The sequence below is a fragment of the Xiphias gladius genome, chromosome 2 (assembly GCF_016859285.1).
Source record: "Xiphias gladius isolate SHS-SW01 ecotype Sanya breed wild chromosome 2, ASM1685928v1, whole genome shotgun sequence".
Lineage (NCBI taxonomy): Eukaryota > Metazoa > Chordata > Actinopteri > Istiophoriformes > Xiphiidae > Xiphias > Xiphias gladius.
In genome coordinates, this window is record NC_053401.1 from 22,525,025 (window position 1) to 22,545,509 (window position 20,485).

A 20,485-nucleotide genomic window follows, 5' to 3' on the forward strand; every position below is an offset into this window, starting at 1 on the left:
GGTTGACGTTGAAGCTGAACTGATGTTATTTTCTGTCGTCTCACTGACATACACACATACTTCACTGCCTTACGAGGAAATTTCATTTGAATATTGTTGAATAATTACATTTTTTTTCTTTCAAGAAAGTAAAGGAACAACAAAATCATGTGAACATTATGAAGACTTGTGTTTCCTGTTGATGGTTTGAGATTTGCACTTGTACGTAAAAGATGTAAATCCAAAAAAAAAGGAGAGAAAAAAAGGCTTTAACTGCCCTCCAAAGGTTTCAAGTAGAACTCCAATATATGGTCTAAATAGACAGATACTTTAAAACAGATTGAGACAGCAACAATGATGATGATGAAAATGTTTATTTTTTCTCCTTTTTTCAGTTTGTTTGACCACTTTCTCACATGTGTATCGTGAATAAACATGACAAAAAAGACAAAAAAGAAAAGAGTCACTCGCTATACTTTAGCAGATGTCTGAAGACAGAACTCTAAATCTGTGAATAGGCAAATATTCACCATCTAAGCAGCAGCCCTGTTCAATTGTCCGTCATGTTAAACTACGTTTCCACTGATCTCTGTCATCCTGTGTCACAAGGAAGATTACTGAGTTTCCACAGAGACCTGGCAGATCATGGTCACATGGATGTGAGTCAATGTGGAGCTTAATAAAGGAACCTATTATCATTATTAGTATTGATATTATAATATAAAGAATAAAAACACTTAAATGTTTTAAGAAAATCTTTGGTTCAGTTTGGAGTCTGGAATTAACTTTGTAGGATTTATTTTCCAAAAACTGCTATTGTGTAATTAACATCTGGAGGTTTTTCCAATGTCCCTTTTAATTGTCTTTCAATGAGGCTTAAAACCTGCCTGATATTTATATTTAAATTGTTTACTGAGAGTCATTTCATGACTCACTCAAATTCCTGTTATTAAAAAAAAAATCTCAACCAGTTCAAATAATTGTTGGAATTTCTGTTTTCAGCACAGGATGTTTTTTATGTGCCTAAAGTTATTTTTGGAGATCAGTTTGAAATGAAAACATTACGTAAATTTAAGTCTATCGATTGAAATAATTGTTATTAATATGCTCAGAATTAATATAATATGATGTAATAGCTGGGATTCTTGCAGTGATAATAAAACATATTGTCTGAAATTAGCATTGCAGTAAATGTAATATGGAGAAAACTGAATGTTCCTAGTTGTGGTGGTAAATAGAGGAAGTAGTTTTCTTATCGCTCCTGTTACTGTCTCTCACTGTGTCTCTCTGGCACATTAATACACTGCTGTGTCCTCGGTTTTCAAACTGTTGATCTGCATATAGACTTTACTGCTGGAGTCGTCTCTGGAGATGGAGAATCTACCCTGGACTGATGGGGAGTAACACATAGGAGAACTATAAGTGTCTATATAAGCAGTCCACTCCAGTCCATTATCAGGAGCCTGTCTGATCCAGTTCCACTCAGAGCTTCCAAACTTAAACCCAGATGTTGTGCAGGTGAGTCTGAGGGATTCTCCAGGTCTTTTAACTGCTGGGTCAGACTATGTTATGGTCTGACCTTCAGTACCAATTGAAACTACACAACCACCACCAGGAGTGTCAGCTTTCTGTCAGCCATGTTGACAGTGTGTTTATTACGTCTTCAAATCCATGAATCCTCCTTAAATATGATGTAAACTGGATCCCTGTTAGGATTTGTTTACATTGAGCTCCACCTACATCACATTCTGCTTTTAGAGTCAAATTCAAGAGAGTGAAACAGCATAACAGAAAATAAAGCACCATTTTAACAAATAACAAATACTGATGTAAGACGTGTAAATGCATTGATTTATCTGAATGAATTAAAAAAAACTGTAATTTTTTTATTTGTTATATTTTTACGTTTGCTTTGAAGGATCCTGCAGATTTTTTTTTCTATAATTGGACTCCCTCAACTGATTTGCATAAAGTCTTCACTGCTGTTGACTTTTTAATTATTGTTAAAATTTAAAATAGTTGAATTCAGATATTCTGTTACAATTGATTGTACTTGTAATAATCACATTTTAAAAGATTTTTTAAATCGTGTGTATTTATTTCTTCCTGTTACGTAAAACAGCAGTTAACTGAAAGCAAGTTAATCTAACTGAACGCTGCTAGATGTGCTGCAGCTGGTTGAAGGCCTGGATTTCTTTAAACTTCTGAAGGTTTCAGTTCTCAAACTGTGTTTAAGACTGCAGACATACAGAGAAACTCTGAGCCTTGGGAGGAAATGAACTACCTAGCAACTGAAACTTATGTGACGATATGCAAAATAATAATTGTTGTAATTTAAGAAAAAAATGTCTGCTGACTTATCTATTAATGATGTGTAAGAAAGTGCTCTTTTTTTTAAATCAAATTTGAGAAGAAGAAGAAAAAAGAAAAAACGTTACAAAACATGGACAGTTAAGTGAGAGTACGTCAGAAACAACAGGTTGAACCTCCATTTATTCTGTAAACTCCAGTCTTTGCACTATTATGTTTATTCTGTCATTTTAACAGCACTCCAATCTCCTGAAAAATAAGACAAATAAAAAGACTTGTTAATCTCATGTGAGACAAACAGCAAAATTATTTAACTACACAAACTGTTTATTGCTCAGCTACTGTCTCAGTCGAGGAGTCGTTTTAATGAAGCTCTGTTAAGCAAGATGCCTTTTAAATAACATGATTTCTACATTTGTATCTCTGTTTAAAAATATCTTTCTATTAATATTTCTATTATTGGTTCGCAAAGTGTTTGGTGTAACTTTATTCTATCATTTTCTTGAGCTACTTGAACAATGGACATTAATCATGTGAGATAATTGTGGTAAAGATGAGGACAGTAGGTTTTTGTACAGCTGCTGAACCAACTCCAGTCACTGTGAGTCTCGAGCACAATAATAAACAGCAGAATCTTCAGTCTTCAGACTGTTCATCTGCAGATACAGCTGCTGTCTGCTGTCGTCTCTGGAGATGGTAAATCGGCCTTGGACTGACTGAGAGTAGGCAGTGGTGCTACCAGCATAATCAGCAGCAATCCACTCCAGTCCTTTTCCAGGAGCCTGTCTGATCCAGTTCATAGCGTAGCTGCTGAATGTGAATCCAGAGGCTGTACAGGTCAGTTTGTGGGATTCTCCAGGCCTTTTAACCACTGGTTCAGATTCTGTCAGAGTCTGAGCATCGACACCTGTCAAGATTAAAAAGAAACATCATATGTATTAAGATAGAAACGCAAACAGAAATTATTTAAGATCAGCATCAGTGAAACTCTTCACCTGCCCAGCAGACAGTTAAAAGCAGCAGCCCTGTCCTGTAGTCCATCATGTTGAACTGTGTGTCCACTGTCCTCTGTCGTCCTCTCTGCAGTCAGTTAAGTAGAGGTGGGAGACATCTGAGTTTTGCATTGACTCCTCCTCAGAGGGAGGAAATGACAGGATATAATCAGTTGTTGTTTGGTGAAACTGGGGATGTAATGATTAGTCTACACAGGTCAGTTCATTTCAAGTTAATTTGTGACTATATTGTTTTGAATGAGGCACATTAAAATGTGTGAGATGTTTGTCCCAACACACATACTGTTCCAGGATTGTCAACCACTTCTCAGAGGCCTTGTCTAACTCCAGGCCTCTCTCCAGGCATACTTCTACATTAACAACTCCAATTTTAATACATGCCACATTAAAAAGAAGAATATTTTGACACATTAATATAACTGTCAGTAACAGAAAATGTCAGAGGACTGCAATATACATACTGAAAGATTATCATACAAAGAGAAACATGGGTTATAGAGTAAAACTTGCTGGCAAAGGGCAACAAAGGCAGCTGTGACTGAGCAAAGGTGGCAAAGAACAATATCACCTGAATAAATGAAATAAGAGAAACCACTGCCTTCACTGTGATCTGGTCATTTTTGCATTAAGCGTTTATGGTTATATTGTCATACATCATTGTTAAAGTTTTATTTTTATTGACGTATTTCTTTAGGAAATGAACAAACAATGAATCTATTCAAACAAAAACACTGAAACCGCAGCCTTATTAATGGCTGACATCATAACTGTTCAAGACTCCTGACAAGAACAAGAATTAAATAATTCTGACTCTTGTCATTATCTGTCTTTCAGTTGTCAGATGCTTTGTTGCAGAAGTCATTGCGAACTCAAATAATAACTCAAATCAATAAAAAAGGAATAACCTGTTGTTGTGGTGAAGTCTGAACGCTACAAAATGCTTTTGTGGCATTTATTTTAAATGATATGAATCACAATGAGTGTGGAGTTAGAATATCGGAGGCTCTATGTCAGTCAGGCTGCAGACAAGTAAACAGGCTTTTATCAGGCACCTTAACAGGGAATTCACAAATCTCAGGGAAAAAAAAAAAAGCAAGACAACTCAACAAATGCAAAAAGAGTGTCAGGAAACTCTGAATTAACTAAGGTGAATAATCAGGACAAGGCGTGACCGATTTGTGTGTGTGTGTGTGTGTGTGCATAAAAATGCAGAGTACAATCTACTACATGATTTCTAAGATTGTTTAAATTCAGTGTAAGTGTTGGGAATGAAAGAGGCATCTTAGCCTATGGGCATATTCAAAGGTATTTAAAGATCTGCTCCCGTTAGATGATTAAATGTTTCAGGATAAACTGTCCAAAAAAGAGCAAGTCCTTCTACTTTACAGGACAGAGGGACCGATTCTCCTGCTCTGTGGACCACTGGCTCTGAGGAGGTGAGGGACTGGGGCTTAGAAGCTGAAAAAGACACAGAGTTTAGATGACAGGAAGCCAGCAGACCTCCGGAGCTCCTTCTCTCCTGCTCTGCTGGATACCGACTGCACTCACCTGAAAGGAGAGCCAAGAGGAGGACACTTAGCACAACTGTCGTGGTGGAAACTTGGCTGAGTCTGCGACTACAAAGGCTGAAATGAAGAATATACTCTATATGCTGAGCAGGCTGAATGGGTGGGGACTGTGCATCATTGTGCGAATTTGCATTTTGACCAGTCTGAGATTTTGGAGAGACAGAGCTGAAAGGTAAAGAGACATAAAGACTAAAGCTTAGGAGAGGATCAGTGCTGGACTCTGAGAGAGAGAGAGAGTGAAGAACCAGACTGAGACACCAACAATAAAGACGTTGATCAGTGTTTCAGCATTTCTCCTTTTTCCATTGTGTTTGACAAGTTTTTCAGAGGTACAGTTGTTAGAATTTGATTTGAATATAAATCTCTAGTTCAGTCCAGGGTTTGAATGTTAGTGAGTTAGGATCGATGAGATAAGCAGAGACAAGTGTTTCCTCATAGTTACAGAGGCCAGATAAACTTGACACTGCTTCCCTCTAGTGTTTTTTTTAAAAGGAAACTGCTTTTCACTGCCATAATGTAACTGACTTTACATGCCAAATAATATATACTGTACTTTATTGTGGCTGAAATGTGTAAATGTTGTATTTCTGATATTCATACCTGCACTCTGACTTCAGTGTATTGTTGTGTTGTCCTCGGATGTTTTGCGAGGAAGGGACCGTTTCAGTCAGACATTTTCTTATATGCTATATGTGCCTATTGGTTATTTTTGTAAGTTAATGATGAATGTTTGATTTTTTTCGGGATTTTATTAAAAATAACATCAATTTAAGACAGAATAGGATTATATTTTGACTCATGATCTATAAGCCCCTAGAGGGTGAACACAGAATCTGCCTGTGTCCAGGCTTTGTAACCACTGGTTCAGATTCTGTCAGAGTCCGAGCATCAACACCTGTCAAGATGAATAAGACAACTTCACATGATTTAAGATGGTAACATTATGTCAAACGGTGATTAACGCTGTGTCAAATGAAGTTCATTAAATATTTTCACCTGCCCAGCAGACAGTTAAAAGCAGTAGCCCTGTCCTATAGTCCATCATGTTAAACTGCGTGTCCACTGTCCTCTGTCGTCCTCTCTGCGGTCAGTTAAGTAGAGGTGGAAGACATCTGGGTTTTGCATTGACTCCTCCTCACAGGGAGGAAACAGCTGGATCTCAGTCAATGTTTAATTTATTAGCTCATACACAAACACAAGACATTCTTACTGTGAGGTGAGAGTGCTTGACACTGAGCCAACATACCACCTTACTATCAGAATAAAGGGGTTTGTAAAGGCTGGGGCTGCTGTAAATTAAAAAAAAAACCCAATGACCTCTTTTTTCTTCCTTAACCTGCAGCGTACGGCCGTTACAGAAATGATGCGCATGAAACTCAATCTGTCCTCATTTGCCATCTCTCTGCTTCATCACATTAAAACTACCGCTTGTGTAGCACACACATATGGAGAAATGGCTTGAAGCTCTGCAACAGATACAGTGTATTAGTGTATGTTTGTGTGTTTAGCTGCACAATCTGAAATACTGTTAACACCGGGGAAATGTCTTGGAATGATCAGCCGTCCAGGAGGTTTCCCCCAGTGAATGCCAGTACACCATCCAGCACAGACACAACAACAAATGTCTGTAACAACAAACTGAATTGATGGACAGATGGATGGAATGGAAAATGAAGTTTGGGTTTAGTCTTTTTTTTTAAATAATCTTCATTCAGTATGTATGTGTGTATGATTTTTTTCATGGAAAGAAATTATTTACTTCTGGAGTTAAGCTCTAACACTGATATCTGAGTGGTAATATTATTGTTGTGTTGTGAGACGGTGTATGTGTTTGTGTGTGTCGATATGTGTGTGTTCATGTTTTTCCTTATTAAGTGCTGAACTTTTTTGGTTCTATTTTTCCTGTTTTGCAGCATATACGTCTTGCATATAAGTACTGAAGGTTTTTGTACAGCTGCTGAACCAACTCCAGTCACTGTGAGTCTCGAGCACAATAATAAACAGCAGAATCTTCAGTCTTCAGACTGTTCATCTGCAGATACAGCTGCTGTCTGCTGTTGTCTCTGGAGATGGTAAACCGGCCTTGGACTGACTGAGAGTAGGCAGTGGTGCTACCAGCATAATCAGCAGCAAGCCACTCCAGTCCTTTTCCAGGAGCCTGTCTGATCCAGGCCATAGGGTAGATGCTGAATGTGAATCCAGAGGCTGTACAGGTCAGTTTGTGGGATTCTCCAGGCCTTTTAACCACTGGTTCAGATTCTGTCAGAGTCTGAGTATCAACACCTGTCAAGATTAAAAGGAAACATCATATGTTTTAAGATAGAAACTCAAATAGAAATTATTTAAGATCAGCATCAGTGAAACTCTTCACCTGCCCAGCAGACAGTTAAAAGCAGAAGCCCTGTCCTGTAGTCCATCTTGTTAAACTGTGTGTCCACTGTCCTCTGTCTCCCTCTCTGCCGTCAGATAAGTAGAGGTGGAAGACATCTGAGTTTTGCATTGACTCCTCCTCACAGGGAGGAGAGAACTACATTGGACTTGGCTTGCAGTGTAACTTTTGGTGAAACTGGGAAATGAATGTTCAGAAGTCATTCCTCAAAGTCTGACATTTTTTAATTTCATTTGTGTAAAATTATTTATGTGCATTAAAAAACACTTTTCCCACGTTTCCTTTAATAACACTTCAACATCCTAGTTTATGTTCAGATATCTGACAAAGATCATGTCATTATCCTGAACATTTAAAATATAATTCACCTTGCCATCATGGTTTCTCATTACTCCCTATGAGCATATTTGGCAGCAGATGAGCTAAATAATCACCAGGATCTATGAACATTTTTTAAAAATTGCACTTTTCTTTTCCATCTCAACCATAAAATGTACCAATGATTTGAATCTATTTGGGGTTGTGGACATTTTATCTTTCTAATTATTTTCTGATCTAGCCAAGCTTGAAATCTAATCAAAAAGTTTCCAGCTTGTTCCATGTTTCACACTTAATTAATGTAATTTATGCTTTGTACTTGTGAATGTGAGATGGTCAGTTTAGTGTTACATAAAGCTTTGGCATTACAGAGAACTCTGTCTATTACTGTGAGTGATTTAACATCATGAAGAGAATAGATGTGTTTCCAATATGTAGGAATCTGATCGAAGTGATTTTGCAGGTGGTGAGAAAGCTCGGATGTCACTGAGATCACATTGTTACTTTGTGTCTGTGGAGGGTTTTGTGCAGCTGCTCCACTGTCTCCAGTCACTTTGTCCAGCACGGAAGTAAAGACGAGAATCTTCTGCTGTCAGATCCTTGACCTGGAGGTACTGAGTGCTGCTGGACTCATCCTCAGTCATGATGGAAGGACTTTGAAAGGAGCTGCCATAGATAGCAGAGTTTGAACCTGTGTTCATTTTCCCAATCCACTCCAGAGCTTTCCCTGGCCTCTTTCTTATCCAGTGCATATTGTAGCTTGTCATGTCAAAGCCAGATATGATACATGACATCTTCACTGTCTCTCCAGGTCTTCTCACCTCAGAGGGAGACTGGTCCAGTTTGATCTCACCCAAACTCCTGTAAGTACAAGAAATGATGAACATTATCCAACAAACTAGTAAATCACAGGTTGGACATTAAGAAAAGAGTTAAGCAGAATTGATTTTCTCACTCTGAATAGTAACTACAAGTAACAAACTACAGGGCAACTGTAATTTCCATTCTGTGATAAACGCCATAGTTCAATGCTCTTTGACTGGTTTTTCAAAAATGTATTAACCTGTCCCTGTGTTCTGCTAGTTGTTGATGTGTTTATAGAGAGGGAAGAGTTTGCATAGACCTCCCTCTACCGGTTTAAAGAGGAAACAAGTTACAAAGACATTTTCATAAATTGAGTATAGATTAAACAGAGGAACACGTAAAACATTTCCAAAACAAGTGCTGGCTACTGATTTCTGGACTGATGAAGTAGGGGAACAAAATGTTTATTTTCAAGACTGAAAATCTCAAACTCAAAAACTGAACAAACACAAAAACTTCTCTCTACCATTCAGCGAATTCCATAGCGTTCATTATTATGAGATCCGCATAAAGAGTACTGTTTTTTAATTAATGTTTCCATTTAAAACATGTTGGTTACAATGTAGATTAATATTAGCATAGTAATAATAATTGTTTTAATAGTCAAGTATCTTCATTAAGGTCACGAGACCATGCTAAACATCTATTTACAGTATTTACGCATGAGTGTTGAGGAATCATGTCAAATACATAGTCACATGCTTACTTTAACTAAGTGAGACTACTGACACTGGGTTAAACTTATTGACAATAATTAAAGTGCAGTTTATTTTGGTATCAGGTTATTTGATGTCAATGCTCAGTCACCACCTGTAAACATATTCGGCAGCAGAGCACAGGAACAGATCCTATGCCTCAGACTGCTAATTTGTTTTTGTTTTTTGTTTTTTAACCTGCTTTACATTAAACTACAGAAACTATAGACAACAGACAATAGACAGGTATTAGATATTAAATTTCTGGCAAATAATTTCTGGACTGATGGAGAATGAAAAAAAAAGCTTATGTTTTCCAATGATAATCTTAAATAATGGTGCAGCAGTTTAGGGATTTAATTTTCACATTGGTAAGATTACAGAAAGGAAGTTTGCATCCGATATCTGTATTTGTTCATACTTTTGAGGAGACAAAGCTACTGTTTAAGTTAGCTTTGTCAGATGTTATTCACCCCCCCACTGCATGGCAACAGGAAACATGAGTTTACCATATTGTCTAGATATCACAATACACACATTCACAAACACACACACACAAAATAAATAAATAAAGAAAAATGAAATTGATTAAAAATTGAAATACTTCACTACTCCTCTGTCTATTAGGAGCAAACATTTCCTCTATTATTCCCTAAATTTATGAACATTCATATGAATATTTATCAACTCAGTAGACTGGTAGTGTCTTTATTAAACGTAATATTAAGAACGTGTGTATGTGTGTGGTTCAGTCACATGAGTCTCTGGGTATTTGACAAGGTCTGTTGGTGGTTTATATCACAGTGGAACCAACTTCTATACCACTGTGCACGTACACAGTAATAAACAGCTGTGTCCTCAAGCTGCAGATTCTGTCCTGTTAATGTCACAGAACTGGTAGAAGTGTATGTGTGGTAAAGGAACTTGTTCTTCAGAGCATCGTTTTGATAAAAGTCACCTCCTCCCCAACGATGAAAAATCCAGTCCATTGGTTTTCCTTCACGATGTCTGATCCAACCTGTTGCATAGCTGTTATCAGTCAAAGAATAACCAGAGACCTGACAGGTGATGATCAAAGTCTGTCCAGGCTGCACGACCTTTGAGTCTGGCTGGATGAGATCAATACTGTTCACACCTGTGGAAACAGAAATCAACATTATCTCCATCATTCATCTGACTATTCAGTGTTTTCTAATGTGTTTATTAGTGTGAATCCACTGAAAGCTCCTCACAGGATCCAGCTGCCAGCAAAAGTATCAGAGCTACAGAGAACATGGTTGATGTTGAAGCTGAACTGATGTGAGCTCTTCTGTCCTCTCACTGACACACAGACACAAACTTCACTTCCTTATGAGGAACCTTCATTTAAATATTGTTGAATATTTACATTTCTCTTTTGTCAAGAAGGTAAAGGATTATGAAGATGTTTTTCTCCTTTTTAAGTGTGTTTGACCACTTTCTCGCATGACAAAAAAGACAAAAAAGAAAAGAGTCACTCGCTATACTTTAGCAGATGTTTGAAGACAGAACTCTAAATCTGTGAATAGGCAAATATTCACCATCTAAGCAGCAGCCCTGTTCAATTGTCCGTCATGTTAAACTGTGTGTCCACTGATCTCTGTCATCCTGTGTCACAAGGAAGATTACTGAGTTTCCACAGAGACCTGGCAGATCATGGTCACATGAATGTGAGTCAATTATTTTTGGAGATCAGTTTGAAATGAAAACATTTGTTAAATTTAAGTCTATTGATTGAAATAATTGTTATTAATATGCTTAGAATTAATATAATATGATGTAATAGCTGGGATTCTTGCAGTGATACTAAAACATTATGTCTGAAATTAGCATTGCAGTAAATGTAATATGGAGAAAACTGAATGCTCCTTGTTGTGGTGGTAAATAGAGGAAGTAGTTTTCTTATCTCTCCTGTTACTGTCTCTCACTGTGTCTCTCTGGCACATTAATACACTGCTGTGTCCTCGGTTTTCAGACTGTTCATCTGTAGATAGACTTTACTGCTGGAGTCGTCTCTGGAGATGGTGAATCTACCCTGGACTGACGGTAGGTAATACATAGGACAACTATAAGTGTCTATATAAGCAGTCCACTCCAGTCCATTACCAGGAGCCTGTCTGATCCAGTTCCACTCAGAGCTTCCAAACTTAAACCCAGATGTTGTGCAGGTGAGTCTGTGGGATTCTCCAGGTCTTATAACTGCTGGGTCAGACTATGTTATGGTCTGACCTTCAGTACCAATGGAAACTACACAACCACCACCATCACATTCTGCTTTTAGAGTCAAATTCAAGAGACTGAAACAGCATAACAGAAAATAAAGCACCATTTTAACAAATAACAAATACTGATTTAAGACGTGTAAATGCATTGATTTATCTGAATGAATTTAAAAAAAAACTATAATTTTTTTATTTGTTATATTTTTACATGTTTGCTTTGAAGGATCCTGCAGATTTGTTTTTCTATAATTGGACTCCCTCAACTGATTTGCATAAAGTCTTCACTGCTGTTGACTTTTTAAATATTGTTAAAATTTAAAATAGTTGAATTCAGATATTCTGTTACAATTGATTGTACTTGTAATAATCACATTTTAAAAGAATTTCTTACATTTTGTGTGTCTTTTTCTTGTTACTTAAAACAGCAGTTAACTGAAAGCAAGTTAATCTAACTGAACGCTGCTTGATGTGCTGCAGCTGGTTGAAGGCCTGGATTTCTTTAAACTTCTGAAGGTTTCAGTTCTCAAATTGTGTTTGAGACTGCAGACATACAGAGAAACTCTGAGCCTTGGGAGGAAATTAATTACCTAGCAACTGAAACTTATGTGACAATATGCAAAATAATAATTGTTGTATTTAAGATCAAAATGTCTGCTGACTTATCTATTAATGATGTGTAAGAAACTGCTCTATTTTTAAATCAAATTTGAGAAGAAGAAGAAAAAAGAAAAAACGTTACAAAACATGGACAGTTAAGTGAGACTACGTCAGAAACAAGTTTGAACCTCCATTTATTCTGTAAACTCCAGTCTTTGCACTATTATGTTTATTCTGTCATTTTAACAGCACTCCAATCTCCTGAAAAATAAGACAAATAAGAAGACTTGTTAATCTCATGTGAGACAATCAGCAAAATCTTTTAACTACACAAACTGTTTATTGCTCAGCTACTGTCTCAGTCGAGGAGTCGTTTTAATGAAGCTCTGTTAAGCAAGATGCCTTTCTAATAATATGATTTCTACATTTGTATCTCTGTTTAAAAATATTTTTCTATTAATATTTCTATCATTGGTTCCCAAAGTGTTTGGTGTAACTTTATTCTATCATTTTCTTGAGCTACTTGAACTATGGACATTAATCATGTGAGATAATTGTGGTAAAGATGAGGACAGTAGGTTTTTGTACAGCTGCTGAACCAACTCCAGTCACTGTGAGTCTCGAGCACAATAATAAACAGCAGAATCTTCAGTGCTCAGACTGTTCATCTGCAGATACAGCTGCTGTCTGCTGTTGTCTCTGGAGATGGTAAACCGGCCTTGGACTGACTGAGAGTAGTAAGTGCTGCTACCACTGCCACTGATAGCAGCAATCCACTCCAGTCCTTTTCCAGGAGCCTGTCTGACCCAGGCCATACCGTAGCTACTGAATGTGAATCCAGAGGCTGTACAGGTCAGTTTGTGGGATTCTCCAGGCCTTTTAACCACTGGTTCAGATTCTGTCAGAGTCTGAGCATCAACACCTGTCAAGATTAAAAAGAAAACATCATATGTATTAAGATAGAAACGCAAACAGAAATTATTTAAGATCAGCATCAGTGAAACTCTTCACCTGCCCAGCAGACAGTTAAAAGCAGCAGCCCTGTCCTGTAGTCCATCTTGTTAAACTGTGTGTCCACTGTCCTCTGTCTCCCTCTCTGCCGTCAGATAAGTAGAGGTGGAAGACATCTGAGTTTTGCATTGACTCCTCCTCACAGGGAGGAGAGAGTTGGAGAGGACTTGGCAATCATTTTTTTCTTACTGTTGAACAAGGACAGCTTATATTCAAGTAAATTAATTTGATTGATGAAATCTGAATTTAATTTTCTTTCTGAGCTTGTATTCTCTCCTGACGTCGAAGTTTCTTTAACATTAAATGTTTTTTTTGTTATTTTTTTTCCCCTTAAAATTAGACTTTTGTCTCAAAAAGTTCCCCCAAAATAGAATATATAGGCAAAAGTACAGCACACACAAGAAAAATCAACACGGAACAAATATTAAAGTAAAGGTTTTGCAGCATTTTGAAGCCAACTCTAAATTAATACATGTCAGAGTTTCCTAAATCAAAGTAGGAATTGTTTTTGCTCATGAAACAAACTCTTTGACAAATAATAGCTGAAATTTAATTTTGTTAAGTAACACATTCTTGGTTGAAGTCTACAAAGGGAATTTTGAAGTGTACATAACTTACACTGAGTAAAAACATGTAAATGTGAAAGTCTGGAATAGATTATCAACATTATCTCCATCATTCATCTGACTATTCAGTGTTTTCTAATGTGTTTATTAGTGTGAATCCACTGAAAGCTCCTCACAGGATCCAGCTGCCGGCAGCTGTATCAGAGCTACAGAGAACATGGTTGATGTTGAAGCTGAACTGATGAGATTTTCTGTCCGCTCACTGACATACACACATACTTCACTTCCTTATGAGGAAATTTCATTTGAATATTGTTGAATAATTACATTTTTTTTCTTTCAAGAAAGTAAAGGAACAACAAAATCATGTGAACATTATGAAGACTTGTGTTTCCTGTTGATGGTTGGAGATTTGCACTTTTTCATAAAAGATGTAAATCCAAAAAAAAAGGAGAGAAAAAAAGGCTTTAACTGCCCTCCAAAGGTTTAAAGTAGAACTCCAATATATGGTCTAAATAGACAGATACTTTAAAACAGATTGAGACAGCAACAATGATGATGATGAAGATGTTTAGTTTTTCCTTTTTTCATTGTGTTTGACCACTTTCTCACACGTGTATAGTGAATAAACATGACAAAAAAGACAAAAAAGAAAAGAGTCACTCGCTATACTTTAGCAGATGTCTGAAGACAGAACTCTAAATCTGTGAATAGGCAAATATTCACCATCTAAGCAGAGTGTTTAAAGCAGTAGCCCTGTTCAATTGTCCGTCATGTTAAACTACGTTTCCCCTGATCTCTGTCATCCTGTGTCACAAGGAAGATTACTGAGTTTCCACAGAGACCTGACAGATCATGGTCACATGAATGTGAGTCAATGTGGAGCTAAATAAAGGAACCTATTATCATTATTAGTATTGATATTATAATATAAAGAATAAAAACACTTAAATGTTTTAAGAAAATCTTTGGTTCAGTTTGGAGTCTGGAATTAACTTTGTAGGATTTATTTTCCAAAAACTGCTATTGTGTAATTAACATCTGGAGGTTTTTCCAATGTCCCTTTTAATTGTCTTTCAATGAGGCTTAAAACCTGCCTGATATTTATATTTAAATAGTTTATTGAAAAAAAAATCTCAACCAGTTCAAATAATTGTTGGAATTTCTGTTTTCAGCACAGGATGTTTTTTATGTGCCTAACCTTATTTTTGGAGATCAGTTTGAAATGAAAACATTACGTAAATTTAAGTCTATTGATTGAAATAATTGTTATTAATATGCTTAGAATTAAAATAATATGATGTAATAGCTGGGATTCTTGCAGTGATACTAAAACATATTGTCTGAAATTAGCATTGCAGTAAATGTAATACAGAGAAAATTTGAATGTTCCTAGTTGTGGTGGTAAATAGAGGAAGTAGTTTTCTTATCTCTCCTGTTACTATCTCTCACTGTGTCTCTCTGGCACATTAATACACTGCTGTGTCCTCGGTTTTCAGACTGTTCATCTGTAGATAGACTTTACTGCTGGAGTCGTCTCTGGAGATGGAGAATCTACCCTGGACTGATGGGGAGTAACACATAGGAGAACTATAAGTGTCTATATAAGCAGTCCACTCCAGTCCATTACCAGGAGCCTGTCTGATCCAGTTCCACTCAGAGCTTCCAAACTTAAACCCAGATGTTGTGCAGGTGAGTCTGTGGGATTCTCCAGGTCTTTTAACTGCTGGGTCAGACTATGTTATGGTCTGACCTTCAGTACCAATTGAAACTACACAACCACCACCAGGAGTGTCAGCTTTCTGTCAGCCATGTTGACAGTGTGTTTATTATGTCTTCAAATCCATGAATCCTCCTTAAATATGATGTAAACTGGATCCCTGTTAGGATTTGTTTACAGTGAGCTCCTCCTACATCACATTCTGCTTTTAGAGTCAAATTCAAGAGAGTGAAACAGCATAACAGAAAATAAAGCACCATTTTAACAAATAACAAATACTGATTTAAGACGTGTAAATGCGTTGATTTATCTGAATAAATAGAAAAACTATAATTTTTTTATTTTTTATATTTTTACATGTTTGCTTTGAAGGATCCTGCAGATTTTTTTTTCTATAATTGGACTCCCTCAACTGATTTGCATAAAGTCTTCACTGCTGTTGACTTTTTAATTATTGTTAAAATTTAAAATAGTTGAATTCAGATATTCTGTTACAATTGATTGTACTTCTAATCATCACATTTTAAAAGAATTTCTTACATTTTGTGTGTTTCTTGCTTCGTGTTACTTAAAACAGCAGTTAACTGAAAGCAAGTTAATCTAACTGAACGCTGCTTGATGTGCTGCAGCTGGTTGAAGGCCTGGATTTCTTTAAACTTCTGAAGGTTTCAGTTCTCAAATTGTGTTTGAGACTGCAGACATACAGAGAAACTCTGAGCCTTGGGAGGAAATTAATTACCTAGCAACTGAAACTTATGTGACAATATGCAAAATAATAATTGTTGTATTTAAGATCAAAATGTCTGCTGACTTATCTATTAATGATGTGTAAGAAACTGCTCTATTTTTAAATCAAATTTGAGAAGAAGAAGAAAAAAGAAAAAACGTTACAAAACATGGACAGTTAAGTGAGACTACGTCAGAAACAACAGGTTGAACCTCCATTTATTCTGTAAACTCCAGTCTTTGCACTATTATGTTTATTCTGTCATTTTAAAAGCACTCCAATCTCCTGAAAAATAAGACAAATAAAAAGACTTGTTAATCTCATGTGAGACAATCAGTAAAATCAATTAACTACACAAACTGTTTATTGCTCAGCTACTGTCTCAGTCGAGGAGTCGTTTTAATGAAGCTCTGTTAAGCAAGATGCCTATTTAATAATAAGATTTCTACATTTGTATCTCTGTTTAAAAATATTTTTCTATTAATATTTCTATTATTGGTTCCCAAAGTGTTTGGTGTAACTTTATTCTATCATTTTCTTGAGCTACTTGAACTATGGACATTAATCATGTGAGATAATTGTGGTAAAGATGAGGACAGTAGGTTTTTGTACAGCTGCTGAACCAACTCCAGTCACTGTGAGTCTCGAGCACAATAATAAACAGCAGAATCTTCAGTCTTCAGACTGTTCATCTGCAGATACAGCTGCTGTCTGCTGTTGTCTCTGGAGATGGTAAACCGGCCTTGAACTGACTGAGAGTAGTAAGTGCTGCTACCACTGCTACTGATACGAGCAATCCACTCCAGTCCTTTTCCAGGAGCCTGTCTGATCCAATGCATATAGTAGCTGCTGAATGTGAATCCAGAGGCTGTACAGGTCAGTTTGTGGGATTCTCCAGGCCTTTTAACCACTGGTTCAGATTCTGTCAGAGTCTGAGTATCAACACCTGTCAAGATTAAAAAGAAACATCATATGTTTTAAGATAGAAACTCAAATAGAAATTATTTTAGATCAGCATCAGTGAAACTCTTCACCTGCCCAGCAGACAGTTAAAAGCAGCAGCCCTGTCCTATAGTCCATCATGTTAAACTGTGTGTCCACTGTCCTCTGTCGTCCTCTCTGCAGTCAGATAAGTAAAGGTGGAAGACATCTGAGTTTTTTGACTCCTCCTCAGAGGGAGGAAATGACAGGATTTAAACAGTTGTTGTTTGGTGAAACTGGGGATGCAATGATTAGTCTACACAGGTCAGTTCATTTCAAGTTCATTTGTGACTATATTGTTTTGAATGAGGCACATTAAATTGTGTGAGATGTTTGTCCCAACACACATACTGTCCCAGGATTGTCAACCGCTTCTCAGAGGCCTTGTCTAACTCCAGGCCTCTCTCCAGGCATACTTCTACAGTACCAACTCCAATTTTAATACATGCCACATTAAAAAGAAGAATATTTTGACACGTTAATATAACTGTCAGTAACAGAAAATGTCAGAGGACTGCAACATACATACTGAAAGATTATCATACAAAGAGAAACATGGGTTATAGAGTAAAACTTGCTGGCAAAGGGCAACAAAGGCAGCTGTGACTGAGCAAAGGTGGCAAAGAACAATATCACCTGAATAAATGAAATAAGAGAAACCACTGCCTTCACTGTGATCTGGTCATTTTTGCATTAAGCGTTTATGGTTATATTGTCATACATCATTGTTAAAGTTTTACTTTTATTGACGTATTTCTTTAGGAAATGAACAAACAATGAATCTATTCAACCAAAAACACTGAAAAACCGTAGCCTTATTAATGGCTGACATCATAACTGTTCAAGACTCCTGACGAGAACAAGAATTAAATAATTCTGACTCTTGTCATTATCTGTCTTTCACTTGATTATGTCAGATGCTTTGTTGCAGAAGTGATTGCGAACTCAAATAATAACTCAAATCAATAAAAAAGGAATAACCTGTTGTTGTGGTGAAGTCTGAACGCTACAAAATGCTTTTGTGGCATTTATTTTAAATTATATGATTCACAATGAGTGTGGAGTTAGAATATCGGAGGCTCTATGTCAGTCAGGCTGCAGACAAGTAAACAGGCTTTTATCAGGCACCTTAACAGGAAATTCACAAATCTCAGGGAAAAAAAAAAAAGCAAGACAACTCAACAAATGCAACAAGAGTGTCAGGAAACTCTGAATTAACTAAGGTGAATAATCAGGACAAGGCGTGACCGATTTGTGTGTGTGTGTGTGTGTGTGTGTGTGTGTGTGTGTGTGTGTGTGTGTGTGTGTGTGCATAAAAATGCAGAGTACAATCTACTACATGATTTCTAAGATTGTTTAAATTCAGTGTAAGTGTTGGGAATGAAAGAGGCATCTTAGCCTATGGGCATATTCAAAGGTATTTAAAGATCTGCTCCCGTTAGATGATTAAATGTTTCAGGATAAACTGTCCAAAAAGAGCAAGTCCTTCTACTTTACAGGACAGAGGGACCGATTCTCCTGCTCTGTGGACCACTGGCTCTGAGGAGGTGAGGGACTGGGGCTTAGAAGCTGAAAAAGACACAGAGTTTAGATGACAGGAAGCCAGCAGACCTCCGGAGCTCCTTCTCTCCTGCTCTGCTGGATACCGACTGCACTCACCTGAAAGGAGAGCCAAGAGGAGGACACTTAGCACAACTGTCATGGTGGAAACTTGGCTGAGTCTGCGACTACAAAGGCTCAAATATAGAATATACTCTATATGCTGATTAGGCTGAATGGGTGGGGACTGTGCATCAATGTGCGAATTTGCATTTTGACCAGTCTGAGATTTTGGAGAGACAGAGCTGAAAGGTAAAGAGACATAAAGACTAAAGCTCAGAAGAAGATCAGTGCTGGACTCTGAGAGAGAGAGAGTGAAGAACCAGACTGAGACACCAACAATAAAGACGTTGATCAGTGTTTCAGCATTTCTCCTTTTTCCATTGTGTTTGACCAGTTTTCACAGGTACAGGTGTTAGAATTTGATTTGAATATAAATCTCTAGTTCAGTCCAGGGTTTGAGTGTTAGTGAGTTAAGATCGATGAGATAAGCGGAGACAAGTGTTTCCTCATAGTTACAGAGGCCAGATAAACTTGACACTGCTGCCCTCTAGTGTTTTTTTTAAATGGAAACTGCTTTTCACTGCCATAATGTAACTGACTTTATACGCCAAATAATATATACTGTACATTATTATGGCTGAAATGTGTAAATGTTGTATTTCTGATATTCATACCTGGACTCTGACTTTTCGTATATGTCCTTGGATGTTTTGCGAGGAAGGGACCGTTTCAGTCAGACATTTTCTTATGTGCTATATGTCCTAAAATGTTATTTTTGTAAGTTAATGATGAATGTTTAATTTTTATTAAAAATAACATCAATTTAAGACAGAATAGAATTATATTTTGACTCATGATCTAGAAGCCCCTTGAGGGTGAACACAGTATCTGCCTGTGTCCAGGCTTTGTAACCACTGGTTCAGATTCTGTCAGAGTCCGAGCATCAACACCTGTCAAGATGAAAAAGACAACTTCACATGATTTAAGATGGTTACATTATGTCAAACGGTGATTAACGCTGTGTCAAATGAAGTTCATTAAATATTTTCACCTGCCCAGCAGACAGTTAAAAGCTGCAGCCCTGTCCTATAGTCCATCTTGTTAAACTGCGTGTCCACTGTCCTCTGTCGTCCTCTCTGCAGTCACTTAAGTAGAGGTGGAACACATCTGAGTTTTGCATCAACTCCTCCTCAGCTGGATCTCAGTTAATGTTTCATCTATTAGCTCATACACATACACAAGACGTTCTTGCTGTGAGGTGAGAGTGCTTGACACTGAGCCAACATACCACCTTACTATCAGAATAAAGAGGTTTGTAAAGGCTGGGGCTGCTGTAAATTAAAAAAAAAACCCAATGACCTCTTTTTTCTTCCTTAAACTGCAGCGTACGGCCGTTACAGAAATGATGCGCATGAAACTCAATCTGTCCTCATTTGCCATCTCTCTGCTTCATCACATTAAAACTACCGCTTGTGTAGCACACACATATAGAGAAATGGCTTGAAGCTCTGCAACAGATACAGTGTATTAGTGTATGTTTGTGTGTTTAGCTGCACAATCTGAAATACTGTTAACACCGGGGAAATGTCTTGGAATGATCAGCCGTCCAGGAGGTTTCCCCCAGTGAATGCCAGAACACCATCCAGCACAGACACAACAACAAATGTCTGTAACAACAAACTGAATTGATGGACAGATGGATGGAATGGAAAATGAAGTTTGGGTTTAGTCTTTTTTTTTAAATAATCTTCATTCAGTATGTATGTGTGTATGATTTTTTTTCATGGAAAGAAAATATTTACTTCTGGAGTTAAGCTCTGACACAGATATCTGAGTGGTAATATTATTGTTGTGTTGTGAGACGGTGTATGTGTTTGTGTGTGTCGATATGTGTGTGTGTTCATG

At 37.1% G+C, this 20,485-nt stretch overlaps 5 gene segments (V, D, J or C); all 5 read right to left on the minus strand.

The window, feature by feature from the left end:
* Window positions 1-2,799: 2,799 nt before the first annotated feature.
* On the minus strand, window positions 2,800-3,333 carry LOC120799432. The segment is given in 2 exon segments: window positions 2,800-3,196; window positions 3,285-3,333. Coding segments are annotated over 2 exon segments (360 nt in total).
* Window positions 3,334-6,842: 3,509 nt separating this feature from the next.
* Window positions 6,843-7,290, minus strand: LOC120799447. The segment is given in 2 exon segments: window positions 6,843-7,153; window positions 7,242-7,290. Coding segments are annotated over 2 exon segments (357 nt in total).
* Window positions 7,291-8,077: 787 nt separating this feature from the next.
* On the minus strand, window positions 8,078-8,924 carry LOC120804139. The segment is given in 2 exon segments: window positions 8,078-8,438; window positions 8,908-8,924. Coding segments are annotated over 2 exon segments (378 nt in total).
* Window positions 8,925-12,330: 3,406 nt separating this feature from the next.
* On the minus strand, window positions 12,331-13,033 carry LOC120799440. The segment is given in 2 exon segments: window positions 12,331-12,895; window positions 12,985-13,033. Coding segments are annotated over 2 exon segments (360 nt in total).
* Window positions 13,034-16,560: 3,527 nt separating this feature from the next.
* Window positions 16,561-17,080, minus strand: LOC120800203. The segment is given in 2 exon segments: window positions 16,561-16,943; window positions 17,032-17,080. Coding segments are annotated over 2 exon segments (363 nt in total).
* Between the last annotated feature and the right edge of the window lie 3,405 nt (window positions 17,081-20,485).